General features: G+C 47.7%; 1 protein-coding gene across 1 annotated transcript in view; it reads right to left on the bottom strand.

Moving 5' to 3' along the window:
• Window positions 1-14,503, bottom strand: part of CDYL2 (chromodomain Y like 2) — a 160,820-nt gene that overhangs the window by 41,128 nt on the left and 105,189 nt on the right. Inside the window, exon 2 of the mRNA XM_045191870.2 lies at window positions 10,476-11,064. Coding sequence (XP_045047805.2) covers window positions 10,476-11,064 — 589 coding nt within the window. The remainder of the gene's footprint in view (window positions 1-10,475; window positions 11,065-14,503) is intronic.

Raw genomic sequence — 14,503 nt, forward strand, 5'->3', positions numbered from 1 at the left:
GCACACAGTGACCCACTTCTAGGAACACCGTGCTGGCTTCTAGCAGTCACTAAGTTAAGAAAGCATACACGGAGTTCACTCACGATGTCTAAAGTAGATGTTACACGTTTTCTACAAATCCTCTTACTAAAATACAGTTCCTACCACCTAGAACCCTGTTCCTTCTCTTTGCCGAAACTCTGTGCATCCCTCAGGTCTCAGGTTAGATGCCACCTCCACCTGCCACTGCCCCTCCTCTCATCTCCTCACCTCAGGGGGTTCTGCACTCACGCAGGGCACTCACACAGCGTGTGTGCTGTAAAGTTTAGCCACTTTCTCAGGTTTTCCCAGAAGGCTGTGAACAGGGCAAGGAAAGCAACCAACAACTACATACGACCGCGGCCTCGGTGCCCAGACCACACCTGGCACACGCAACCGCTCAGTGCACCTGTGGCCAATTGTTTCTCTTTCACCACCAGGTGCTACAAGGAGTTACCAGCGGGAAGCCAGGCCAGCAATGGACGTCTTGTTTAAGCTCCAGGAAATCGGCACTGACCACTCTTCATCAGTGTGAAGAAGTGAAAGAGAATTGAGAAAGGGGCCAAAGGTGGGAAAAGCCACCAGAATTCTATATTACAGAAGAAGGAAGAATTAACACAGGGACAGGAACCACCAACTCTACACCACTGTCACCAAGATGGCAGGGAGCAGACTCCAGACTGACTTCCACTGAGGACAGAAGTGACAGGACCAGTCGTCCCGCTGCCCAGAAGCTGGGCCCCTTGAATTCTCCTTGCTGGTTTACGTAAGTAGAATAAAAATTAGTATCCTAGTAGTTTTTAAAAGGTTTTATTTTTAGAGACAGGGGAAGGGAGGGAGAAAGAGAGACAGAGAAATAGCAATGTGAGAGAGAAACATGGATCGGCTGCCTCTCTGTATGTGCCCCGACTGGGGACTGATCCTGCACCCCAGGCATGTGCCTGACTGGGAATCCAACCAGTGACCTTTTGCTTTGCGAGACGATGCCCAACCAACCAAGCCACATCGGTCAGGGCAATATCCTAGTATTGTTGAGAAAGCATGCCTTTGAGTAAAGCAAGGGGCTCCATAAGAAGTATGGTCTAAGAAAGGGGAAGAAGAGAAATTAACACTCATTCAAGTGCTGACTGTGAGCCGGGACCCATCACTTAACCCTTTGTGGTAGGTATTGTTATTCCCACAGTACAGAGGTGAAAACTGAGGCTCCAAAGCTGCTGAGACTTGTCTAGAGTCACCGACTCAGCAAGAGACAGTTTGCACTTGAATTCACAGACCCTCCATCTCCAAAGCCCACACTCGCTCTTTCCAGTTTCTTCCTCACTGTGCTGCCTCCAGAGTTTATGGCAAGTTTAAAAGAGAAATCTCAGAATTCTTTCTGTAACTGGGATTTCTATTAAGAAGTCCACTGCATTTTTTTCTTCCATAGCGAAGAACTACACAAAATACCACCCAAATGAAATGCACTCTGCTGAGAATGATCCAAGAAACCCTTGATGGAGGGTGAAATGGGGGGTGGGGGTAGAGGATGAGCGCAGGAGCTTAATTAAGAGCTGGTGAGACTGCGTGAATATTAAGGGTGGAGAAGCGTAGCAAGTCAGGCCATCACGGCAGATGGTGAAAACAACTGTCAGACAAGACAAGGGAAAGGGAATTCTTCAGCTGCTGCAAAGAGCCCTGACAAAACATTAGCTCTCCACAACATGCTACCAGTGGCAGGGAGAGCAGTGTGAGATGGCAAGGCAAGCGCAGGTAGGATAATGATATTGAGACAGTGATGGGAATATTTGACAGGTGTGGGGAGAATTCACGGTGGGGCCTCAGGACCCACATCTTAAGCAGGAAACGCTTCTTGCTTCCTCTTATCCATTCACTCATTCACTCCCCATTTGGCAGTTATTTCTTAAGCACCTACTATGTGCGTGGCACTGTTAGGTGCAGGAGGAGACACAACTGTGAGCAAAAACAGAGACCATGTAGGCCCCAGGGGAGCTCATGATCTAGTGAGGGAGGCAGAGATTATTCACGTAATTAGTTGTAACCATTGCAAATGGAGGTGAGTGCTATCAGTGAAGAAATTACAATTCTACAGGTGCCAACAAAACTGGAAACGGAGCCCTGGCTGGTGTGGCTCAGTTGGTTGGAGCCTCCTGACTTGGTTGGTTCGATTCCCAGTCAGGGCACATACCTAGGTTGCAGGTTCGATCCCGGTCCAGGTGCATATGGGAGGCAACCAATTGATGTTTCTCTCTCTCCCTTTCTCTCTTTCTAAACGCAATGAAAAACTGTCCTCAGGTGAGGATAAAAATATAATTAAAAAATAAGAAAACTGGAAGCTGATCTACGAGGGGAGACAAGGAAGGTTTCCATGGAGGAACCACTGCTTGAGTGAACCATGAAGCATGAGAAGAGGTTAACTAGTCACATGGGGAGGGGAGGGGAACACAGGTGCAGAGCCCAGGGAAACGGAGTGGGGAGGGGTGCAAGGCAGACCTGCAGAGTATGGGCTGCCTAAGGACTTCCTCACCCCTTCCAGAAAGAATCCCAAACACCCTCCTACTGCAGGCTCCATCTCTCCAGTCCTTAAGCCAAACCCTATGGCACAGGGAATTCCCTGCAGCTTCAGATTCCCCAGCAGGGTGGTCTAGAATTGGCTGGGCTCCCACAGTCTTTGTGATCTGGTACCACACACCCTACATGCTGATCCTGGGCTCTGTGCCCCTCTCATTGCCACCCACCCTCCCTGCCTCTTTCCTCATTCTTTCTGGCTCATTCTTTCAGACTCAGCTTGCATATCACTTCCTCCAAGAAGCCCTCTCCTAACTCCCTTCCCAAGCTTGCTTCAGCGCCTCTGCCTTTAGCTCCCTCAGTATCTTCTGCATATCTCCTTTATGGTATTAGGTATTTCAATGATTTGTCTAGTTCCTGTTACACAGTAATCACCTGCTAAGTACTGGCTGAGTTAACATACATAACAAGGGATTAATATGCACAATATGGCAATATGTAAAATGCTCTAAGAAACAAATGGGAAAATACAAAGACAGGTAGAAAAATGAACAAAGGACTGAAATAAAAATAGCTATTATTTAACAATTGTCTAACATATGCCACATAATATTCTAGGGGCTTTCTATGAATTAAATCACTTATCCTATATCCCAACCCTATGAGGTATGATTATTTCTGCATCTTATGAATGAAAAATTTGGCCCAGAGAGGCTAAGCAATTTGCCTGCATCAACATGGCCAAATGCCCTTGTCCACCCACCATTACTGAGTGTCACCTCTTGTACACTTGGCCCAACTGTGCTCAGGCCACTCCCAGGGACAGAAACACAAGCGGCAGGAACACGAGAAGATGCTCACTCCTGTCTGCAAACTAAAACTAAAACCAAAACAACAGAGGCTGGGAAAGCATGACAATGGTTGGCAATGCCAGGGCTGGCAACAGTGTGTGTCCTTGGGGGACGCCTAAATGTCCATCCGAGAGAGGACAGTTTGTCTGCACACTAGAAAATCCTGGGCCGCTAAAAGCGGGATGTTCTCACCACCTCCAGTCTTTACTCAGATGTCACCTTCTCAGTGGAGGCCTTGTCTTCTTACGTGTGTGTGCACACATGTGCGCTCATTCATGTCTTTTCATCCAAACTCCGGGGCAAAATCACTCAGAACCGGAGGGTCCACCTCCCAAGAGCAAGTTAGCATCTTTGGAACCACAGAAGATGTTTCAAAGGAAGGCCCAGGGATCCTAGCCAGACGTTCTCAGGACCCAGGGAAAGGTTTGCTGGTTTGAACCGAAATCCCGGAAGTGCATTTTTCCCTTTATAAAATGAGTCACAGACCTCTGATAGCATCACCAGTCCCCACACCACATCTCAGCTCTTCCCCTTGGTGTTCTGTGTCCCAACCTCTCTGGGCCTCAGTTTCCCCACCTAGAAGCAAGGCCATTCATAGCTGACCTTGTTATGTTTCCATGCCGTTAAATTGCTAAATCCGAAAACCACGGAGGAGATTAAGTGATATTTGTAGAGCAGTGGGGTGCGGGTGGGGGCAAACCATGGGCCTGGGAGTTCACCCCAAAGGAGAGAAGAAGTTTTTCACCAATAGTGGCAAGGTGATTTTTATTATTGTTTTGAGACCCTCCACAGACCCCTACTGCTTATACCTGGGGAGTGGGTGGGGCTCCTACTTTGGTCTTTGGTTTACCACTGATGATAAATGGCAACGCGGAAACAGTCCCTAAGGTGGTTTTTATTTTTGTTTTTGTTTCCTTTTAGTTAGTTGAGAGAGGAAAATAATATCTGAGCTGGCAGGGAAATTAGTCTGTATTAGTCCATTTCCAAATCTTGACAGTGGTCAAGATTCCACCAGCCTCTTCTGGATGCCAAAATCAAATCCAGGATCGGGGAACCAATTGGGAGAGTCGATTTCCACTTTGGATTTGCCATGGGTCAAATTCGCAGTCAGATTTTCCATCACAGTCTGGCACTTTCCACTCAGAGGCAGTGGCCAAGTTGGACTGGTGTTCACATGACCACATAAAAGGGTTTTAAGTTCATTCATTAGCACAAGTCACTTACTTGCCACACTTTGAAAGACAAAACATTAAGAACCCCTTAGGTTTGTGTTGTTACTGGTTTGGAAAATGACCCACTTTTGAAAAACAAAAAGGTTGGTCAAAGTCTGCTGGCTTGGGAGTGAGTGTCTGAAGTGTGTTAAAAGAACAGCTGTGCCCAGGGAAAGGGATACCTGTGTTAACAAGAGGCCGCAGAGTGGACGCCCTCTGTGGACTTTCTGTGATTTACTAGATGGCCTGGGGCCACTGCCCATGACACCTGGGCTGTCCTGAGCCAGCTTGCCTTAGGTCTCTTCCAGGGACAAGCTGGGCACCTTGAAAAGCAACGGTGATTCTAAGGTCATGAACTAGGGTCGAGTCCAGAGCACAGAGCAAGAAGTTCCTGGCACAACTGTGAGGAAGTATCGAGACCATAACAAGCCCAGGAGGGTTAGCCAGGACTTTAACAACTACATCTTCAGGTGAAACAACCCATAATTTTCCTTGCTCCTCCTCTCCAGCCTGGTTTGGAAATCCAGGTTTTATGGTTTCATCAAATGAGTCAGAGAGTTTTCTCTGTTTCTGTTCTCTGCCACCATCTGCATAAGAGAAAGATTATCTGTTCTAGAATGTTTTGTTATACCTGCCTGTAAAACCCTGCTTTCTATGAGAGCTTTGCAATAGCTGATTAAATTTCTTCAATATGTATTGTGCTATTCAGGTTTCCCCACCCTCCTTGAGTCTGTTTTGGTAGTTGTATTTTTTCCTAGGATATTGACCCTATTGACCCTTTTACCCAGGTTTTCAAATTGAACAGCATAGAGTTAGTCACAGTATCTCAGGCTTGGAAAGGTTGTATCCATCCATGAATAAGCAAAAGGGTGAGTCCAGGAAGTGGCTCCCACTCCTCAGCACTCCCAGGCCCCCACTCAGGGCATGTGTGGGACCCAGCTGGGCACTGATCCAGGGACCAGCCCTGAAGTCAAACCACCTGGATTTCTCTTCTCATCCCAACCTGAACATCCGTAACCGCAGTCTCCTCCTCTAGTAAACGGGTGTATCAACAGCTGCCACTCAGCACTGCGGTGAGGATCACAAAAAGTACTTTGTAAACTCCAAGGCCTCATCACTGGGGCGTTCCCATACTCTCAGACTTTCAATTTATAAATTCTCGAGAATGCAAACTCAAGATCCAGACCAAAGGCGCTTCAAATCACCCAATGCCACCAACGGGTGTTCTCAACCACCGTCTGCCCTTTTCGTCTCAACCATCTTGGTGCTTCCTGGTCTAGAGCGGTGGTCCTGGAAGCATTTGGGAGTTTTCTAGAAATGCAGATTCTCAGGCTCTCCTCCAAGCCTCCAGAGTCAGAAACTTTGGGGTCAGCACAGCACTCTGTGTGAGTCTTTTTGTTTGTTTTCTTGTTGTGTTTTGTTTTTTAGTTTCAGTAATCTGGGTTCGAACACGCCTTCCAGGGGACTCTGACACTGGCTTCGTGTTTGAGAGCCCTAGGTTCTGGAGAGTCACAGGGCCTTTCCCATGCTTGTGCTCAGTTCTGAAGTGCATGAAAACATGGCAACTCCCTCATGTTCAAGAAAGGAAAAGATGATAATCATGTTGAAGGAGTGAGTAGAAGAGAAGAGATAAACAAACATTATAGAAATGAAAACTGAGATCATTTTAAAAGATCAATAGAGAGAACATGGCAAATGCTGCATGCCGGTGTGGGCTGACTCATCCAATGAGAGGAACAATTCTGAAACACAAGTCAGAGTCTGGGATGCAGTGCCTGGGAGACTCAAAATTCAAAGAAATGGCCCTGGCCAGGGAGCTCAGTTGGTTAGAGCATCATCCTGATACGCCGAAGTTGAGGGTTCGATCCCCAGTCAGGGCACTTACAAGAATCAACCAATGAATGCATAAATAAGTAGAACAACAAACTGATATGTCTCTCTCTCTCTTCTCCCCCTTCCTCTCTCTCCCTAAAATTACTAAATAAAAATTTGAAAGAAAAAAATCAAATCAGCATCAACAGTGGAAACTCACTGACTTCATGGAAATTCAGAGAATGCTGTGCATCTGTGTGTTACGCTGGGGTGCAGAGTGGCACGCTGGCTGCTCGTGAAGGATGTTTCCACAGGGTAAAGGCTCATGTGAGTCTGTAAAGTGGTGATGCTTTGGCCTATTCAGACAAGACAGCACTAACCAGTGTCCCCACACCAGACCACAGGGGTTAGCTAACCAAAGCTTTCCCACACAGATGAAACTGCTCTGTTTTAGAATAAAAAGAGAAGCCTGGGAGAAAGTGCATTAGCAAGGAGAAATGTCAGGTTTTAAGCCTTTGAAGGACCAAATCACATTCCTATTTACAAGGTGAAAATCCAAGGGGTAACTTTGGATCTATCCCCAATGGATCTGTGAACCATCACTTACAACCAGCCATCCACAGGAACTACTGGACATGTACACCCACAGCGGCTAAAATTCAGCATTTAAAATGCACACCCCCCACCCTGTCTCCTGAGATCTGATTCATTCATCTGGGGTGGTTCCCATTTTTAACAAGCTCCCCAAGGGATACCAAGGCAGATGGTCCCGGGCCACAGGGCCGTTTGTCATGATGGAAGAAGAATCGGAATCAAGAGCGGGACTGAGGCGCTGCATACACTTCACACACACTGCTGGGGAAATGCAGTCTGAAACCAAAACACACCCTCCGGGGCCCTGATTTAGCACTTGTTCCCACAGCACAGATCAGGGAAGTCAGCAGTAAATGAGTAACGTGTTACATAAGTTGCTTTTCTGTATGCAGAACCTTAATCCACCAAAGAGAAGTTAAAATCATATAAAAAGTAACAGCCACCCCCAAAACAAATGCTGGGGAAGTGCAGCCAGGATCTCCCCATCTGCCTTCTGCCAGGCGAAGCTGAGCCCTCCTTGGTGCCGAAAACACTTGTGCCACTGGGAATGGCGTCCTTTGGTAAAAGTGGTCAGGAAAGGGGGGTAAGGGGGGGACCTTCAGGGTTCCGCATTAGCACTGACACTGACTTCATCAAGGCTTCCCTCTAAGCGGAACCATGTGCTTGACTACACCTCTGACCCCTTGCTGAAAACTTCTGGAATCACAAAATGCCCTCTGCTTGGGTCTTGTCCAAGAACCCCAAATCTCTCTCTGGAAAAGATTCCCAGTCTTTTCTTCTCTCCAGTCATGCCAAGACCTGAATAGTAAGCTAGTTCTAACTAGAGTGTTAAAGGCTGACAGGGGTTGGGGCAATGATCATCCCTGTGACAACAGAAGATGTCAGGGTGGGTATGGCAAAGGCGTGCCATGTATATAACATACGTATTATTCCTTCTAATGAGCCATCCTCGGGAGTTTTCTCAACACTGACCTAGAGACATCCACTCTCAACTTATTGGAGAATACATTTTAAGATTCAGAGGCATAAGTCCTTACCTATCTTTTTGATTATGCGACTCCAAGCAGCTAACATGGTGACTAACTCTTAGGAAGTTAAAAAAAAAAAAAAAAGAATTGATTTAAATTGACACCAGATGTAAAGTTAATTGTCACTCCCATATTGCCACAGTGCATGTCTCAAAAATGCACTAGAGTCACCCAGGGTGCTTGTTAAAAACCCATCTTCTGAGCACCACCCCAGACACAGTAAATCCGACTCTATGGGGGCTGCATTTTTAACAGGGTGCCAGGTGCAACCTGAGAACCACTGCTTTAACCTGAGGACCCCCATACCATGGGATGTGATTAAACAAGGACCCTTCAGGAACACCCAAAACAGAGACAGGCAGCTTCCTCCTCTCCACTCAGGCATGGGTCTGAGTGAAGAACACAGGAAAAAATGAGACCAACAAGAGATGAGAGATGAGAAAGGTCTGGAGAAGCATTCTGGAACTGAGGTGGGAAGTGAATAAGGCCACCACCCATTCAAGCAGGCTTGTCCTTGCCTACTTCCCCCAAAGTGGGGTAGCATGCCGCATCATCAGATCATGAACTGGGGGGCACCAGCGAGGCCCCAGGACGCAGAGCAAATGGCGGGCAGTGGCGCCCCACTTTGGAAAGTTGCAGAGAGCAAGAGGTGCACCTTCATCCAGACTTCTCCCCTGCTTCAGGCTGCAGTCTGACAGCTAAAGTGAGCAAACCATCCTCCCTCAGGCTTCTCCTCTCACTCTGCAGCCACATTTTGAGCAGGACAGGGCACTTCTATCAGCCAGGGTACAGGGAATCATGCCCAGGTATCTTCCCCTGCACCCAGGGAGCCTCAGAAGCTCCCCAAGCCAGCCACCCTCCCCAAGACAGGGAGTTCCTCTACTGCCAGCAGTTGTCACAGGAGCGTCAAACACGGGTGTTTGTGCCAGGCCTCATTTACACAAGCCCACTCCTCCTCCCAGAGAGATGAATTTTTAAAACAAACAGCGTTTACATATGGTAGCAGGCAGACTCATGTCAGCATCAGGGATCCCCAGACGGAAACGGAAATCAATCTGGGGCAGAGACTGCTAAATAAATCCTGTCTGGGTGAAATTCCTCTCTGGAGGAAGGAACCTCAAAGCGGATTGCTCAGATTCCCCGGCAAGGTCCCCCGAGGACGGCATGCTCTCCCCAGTGGGACACGCTCAGAGACTCAGAACTCTGAAAGCACCGTCGCTGTCCTGTGCAGTTGCCCCCATCACCCCAGCGCTCTGGGAGCCCTTCCAGCCCGTTCTCCGGCACCCAGGCGTCCCTGTTCCTGCACGCACCCGGGTTCCATCGGTGGCCCTCCTCTATTGGGCCCAGGTTCTCCATACTCACGCAGGATTTCCTGACGTCCCAAGGCTTAGGGTTCCAGCAGCTAAAGAGAAAAATGCTGCCACGTATCCAAGTAATACCACACAGGTACCCAAGAAATGGAGGAGTGCACACAGAGGGTGCAGACAGCCAACCTGGAAGATTTGGCCACAAGGACTCAGTCAAGGAGCAATATGACTACAGGACAAATGTCAGGCTGGGGGCTTGAATTACCTGGGTCATTGCCTCCTTTGTCCTTAATTTTGCCTGTGGGGACCTGCTCAGGGGGAGGAATTCCATCATGTTTGCTCTTTTGCTTCCAGGATGGAGTAAGGAGGTAGGTGCCAACCAAAAGGATTAGCACAGGATGGGGACAGGGCAGCATTTAGGACCTAACAAAGACATGGGGCCACATCAGGCATGTTAGCTACAGTGAGGGGCAAGAGGCTCCAGCTTACAAATGGGTGAGGAGAACTCCAAGTCCAAACTGGGTCTGAGGAGGACGGGACCTCAACCCAGACCTCACCTCCAGAAGGCATCACTATGGGGGATGCAACAGCTCCACCCTCTGGACCCCTTGTCACCCCACCCTGCAGAGCTCACTCCCCACTGAGAAGTCTGCTGCCTGAACTGGGGTGTGGAGGTCTAGGCAGACGCAGGGATGCCAGTGACTTAGTTGTGTGGCTTTGAGGGGGTGGCCCAGGAGACTAAAGGCAAGGGCTCTGAGAGGTGTGCACTGCCCCCAAAAGGCACTGGCCCTCTGGGGACATGAGTCTCGGATCCTGGTGGGTGAGGACTTTGAGCTGCCCTCACAGGAGTAGCTCTAGGGTGGTTACCATGGCCTTGGGTGCTTTCAAGTGCAATTGGGAATTTTGGACCCATCCAGGCCTTGGTTGGAGCATCAGTGGCTTGCCCGCCCTCCCACATGAATGGGTGTCTGTAACCAATGTAGGCACATGGCCAAGTCCATATGACCCTAGGTGAGAGAGACAAAAGGAGAATTATAGTCTAGCTAAGAGTCAGGGGTGGGGTAGGAGTCATGTATCTCCCTAGGCTGCACACAAAACCCCCCATCCACCATGGCCAGAGCCAAACGCAAGGAAAGACAAGCCACGTACCGAGCCCATTCTCTGCCAGTGCTGCATGGCTGACATCACACTCGCCTAGGTCTTGCTCTCCAACGTCATTCAAATCCAAGCCAGGCTGGTGGGACCCGTTTCCAAACTGCCTCTCGTCCTTTTCGGATCCAGTGTCCCCATTTTCCATCCCATTCTGAGCCTTTTTCAGGGGCATTATTTGTAAGCCACTGGGGGTAGTCCTGTAAGACACTGTCTTGGCGGCCCGGTCACCTCCTGCAGGGGGCTTGGCTGGGTACCCTTTCTTGGGCTTGGACAGGGAAGGGTTGATTCGCTTCCGTTTATGAGAAGTGCTTTTGCTCTTTCCAGATTCTGAAGGTCTGGTGGAGAGTTTCTCCACCGACGGGCCTCGGCTGTCACGCAGGAGCTTGGAGGCGCTGGCCTGCTTCCCTGATTTGATCCGCTTGTCCTTGGACACGTGCAGCCCATTGAACTCGTCGATGAACTCCTCACAGTGCAGCAGATGGTGCTCTGGCTCCCACGTGTCCTCTGTGCTCCCGTAGCCTTTCCATCGGATTAGATACTCCCATTTTCCTTTCTTGTTCTTCCTCTTGTCTACAATCCTTTCCACCTGGGATACAAGATCAGAGTCAGACAAGACAGAAAGAAAGGAAAAAAGTCAGTTCCATACAACGAGAACAGCGCAAAGCTCCCAGGACAGAAGCACCGCCCTGGCCATGGGACGACCTGTTCACGGCCCAGGACACTTCCAGGAACATTCGAGATGGCTGGTTTATTTCGGGACATCACTGAATGGAACCCAAGGAACGTGGTCATTTCCCATGATGACTCTGTGATGCCATGCCTGGCTGGTGGCATCTGTCTGTCCATCCAAGGCTTACTCTTGCTTGAAATGACACTGCAAGTTTTCACTAGAGATCTTTATTCTTGTCATTGCACCAAAGTAGAATCAGACTTGTGAAGACCAAGCTGGTGTTGGTTTTTCACCCCTACTTATAATAACAATAATATGTAATAACATTTATTAAGCATTTATATGGTAGGCACTATGCTGATGAATCCTTACTTTAAATAATACTAATGGTGCCCTGGCTGGCATAGCTCAGTGGATTGAGCGTGGGCTGCAAACCAAAGGGTTGCTGGTTCGATTCCCAGTAAGGGCACATGCCTGGGTTGCAGGCCAGGTCCCCAGTGGGGGCCACATGAGAGGCAACCACACATTGATATTTCTCTCTCTTTCTCCCCCCGTCCCCTCTCTCTAAAAATAAATAAATAAAATCTTTAAAAAAAAAGTTTAAAAAATAAATAAATAAATAAATAAATAATACTAATGGCTAGTCACATCCATTGGGCACACATGAGGCAGACCTTCTACTAAATGCTGGGCATGAATGTCCCCGTTTCCTCTTCCCCTGACAACAACCCGAGGCAGCAGACATTCTTTCTATCCCCCCTTTACAGGGGGGAAACTTGGGCTCAGAGAGATTAAGGCGATCAACCAGGCTCCCAGCTGGTAAGGGCAGAGCTGGGATTGGAACCACTCTCCCCCGAGATTTCTCTTCGCCATTAGGCCATAGCCTCTCTCATGACAAAAATCTTTCCTACTGGTCAAAAATGACTTCAATCGACACGGCCCAATTTCCCCCCATCTGAGCCTCAGGCTGTAACGCAGGGGCTGTACCTGTGAGGCAAGGTGACAGGTAATATTGGTGGAGATCCTATTATGTGCCTTGCACAACCCCACAGGGTGTACACTACTATGACTCCCATTTGAGAGCGGAAGGGCCTGAGGATGAGGCAACGTGTCTACAGTGCAGGGCTAAGCAGTGGTGGGGTGAGATCTGAGCCCAAATCCATCTGGCTGGAAAGCCACGTGCTACTGTCTTCGTACCTTCACATATAAGAAAATTTCCCCCATCTTCGAGTAGTCCCATGGAAAACACACCTGGGAAAATGCCAGTCCTAATGCTAATAACCAGTGTAGTTAGGTGAAGGGCATATGGAGGTTCATGTACTATCCTTTCGGCTTTGCTTTGGCTTTAAATTTTGTATTTCGAAAAAGTGACAGAAAACTCCAATGCTGTACCTCAAAAACTAAAAAATCCAATGAAAAATTAAACAATTACATTCAAAAGTTCATTATATTTCAACGTCAACATAACATACTTTTCTAGAATGCAATTTTGACCTAATGACATTAAGCAATAAGTAAGGACTATGCCCTCAAAACTTATGAAAAGAAAAAACAATATGAAGGGGAGAAGTGGGACAGTTATCATTGGTAATTGCTGAAGGTGGGCAGTAGGTACATGGAAGTTCATTATATGACTGTTCATGCTTGCATGTTTACATTTTTATGTTTAATTTTGCCATAATAAAAACAAACTTTCAAAACTGAGATTGTCTACCACAACAGAGTCTATGCAAAATAATTAAATGACTTGCATTGCTTTGCACTTAATAAATATGTAACCAGCCAAGCCATACTGCCTCTTCACATAATACTGCTTCTTCAGAGACAATTTTAACTGTTTCCTTAACCGCTTTATCTCAAGTCAAACTGGCCTGTTTCTATTAAAATTTCTCTCCTTTTAAAATGCCTTGTGAACATCTGTTTTAGATTTACTACATAATTTTTAGAAGTATCACACAAGCTCTGTAACAGTTTTTAAAAAGTAAAATCATACCAAACTAATCCAACTTCTAATCTTTGGGTCAAGGAATGGGGCTAGCTAAGTAATCATTTATGATAATGCTTAAAATCAAGAGTGTTTCTGGAAGAGTGCAGCTTTGCACATTTGGAGGAAGTAGAAGGGGGAAAACCTCCACAGGTTTACAGAGGGAGGGCAGTGAACAAGCCACCTGTCCTGCCTGAAACGGCAGCACTCCTGAGGCCCAGATATTTCTTGGGAGCTAAGGGATTTGTATTGACATGGGGTCTCCAGCTTCAGAAAGCATATGCTTGGCTCCCAGCATGATGCAGAAAACCAAGCTAGACAAGTAGCCAACACAAGGAATAAACAGGTTTGGGGGTGGGTGGATGGATGGATAGATGGGAAAATGGATGGTTGGTAGACAGATGAACAGATGAGAGGATAGCAGAATCGGGGATAAATAAAAGGATAGATTATTAGTCATGGACAGACCTGGATAGATGGGTGAGGGGTGAAAGAGTGGGTGAGAGATGAGTCCAAGAACAAATGGTTGGATGGATACCACTCACTCATCAAAATAAGCACGGTATATAGTATTTGAGAACACAGGCTATGAAGCAAGACTACGTGGTTTAAATCTCCTGCTAAGTCTTTTATCGTGTGTTCTTGAGCAAGTTACTGAACCTCTTTGGGCCTCTGATGACTCATCTAGCTAGGGAGAAACAACAGCACATAGCTCATAGGGTGGCTGTGGAGAATACACAAATAAGTAGTTTTGCATTCCACAGTAAAGGTCACTTAATCCTGCAAATCCTCCTGTGAACACAAACCTTGGTGGTATCTAAAGACAGACTGTTTCCCTACCCTGCAGAATATGACCCCCTTAGAATAATCGATTCCTCCCTGGGAAGAAGACGAAGTCCAGCTACTTAGATAAGTCCTTCCAAGCATGGGAGATGGCGATGCAGAGTGGGGGCTGCTTGGGAAGACCAGGAAGTAGGCAAGGGTGCAGAGTCTACACCCCTATTAGGAGCCATCCTGGGGGGGGGGGGGCTTGGTATTTTCCCCTCCTCGTTACTGAAGGATTGAGTCACAGTGTCACAAGTGGCTTTATGGGTGACAGAAAAGCCACTGCTTCTACTTCTGGTCCCATCCACAAATCCACTAGGTAGCTTGACAGCCATTCCTTCTTAGATTAACCCAATACAAACAATGAACAGTCTTAACAGGATCATCCCTAATAGCCTGATGTGCAGGGAGGAAAAGTTGTTGGCTCTGGCACTTTCTGGCCACGTGATCCTGGGCAAGTTGCCCAACCTCTCTAGTCCTCGGTGTCCCCATCTGTAAAACAGTAGTAGTAGCAGTAATAGCAGCAGCCACCTGCAAGGATGTTGA

This window comes from Desmodus rotundus, chromosome 12 (genome assembly GCF_022682495.2).
Source record: "Desmodus rotundus isolate HL8 chromosome 12, HLdesRot8A.1, whole genome shotgun sequence".
In the NCBI taxonomy this organism is placed as follows: Eukaryota; Metazoa; Chordata; class Mammalia; order Chiroptera; family Phyllostomidae; genus Desmodus; species Desmodus rotundus.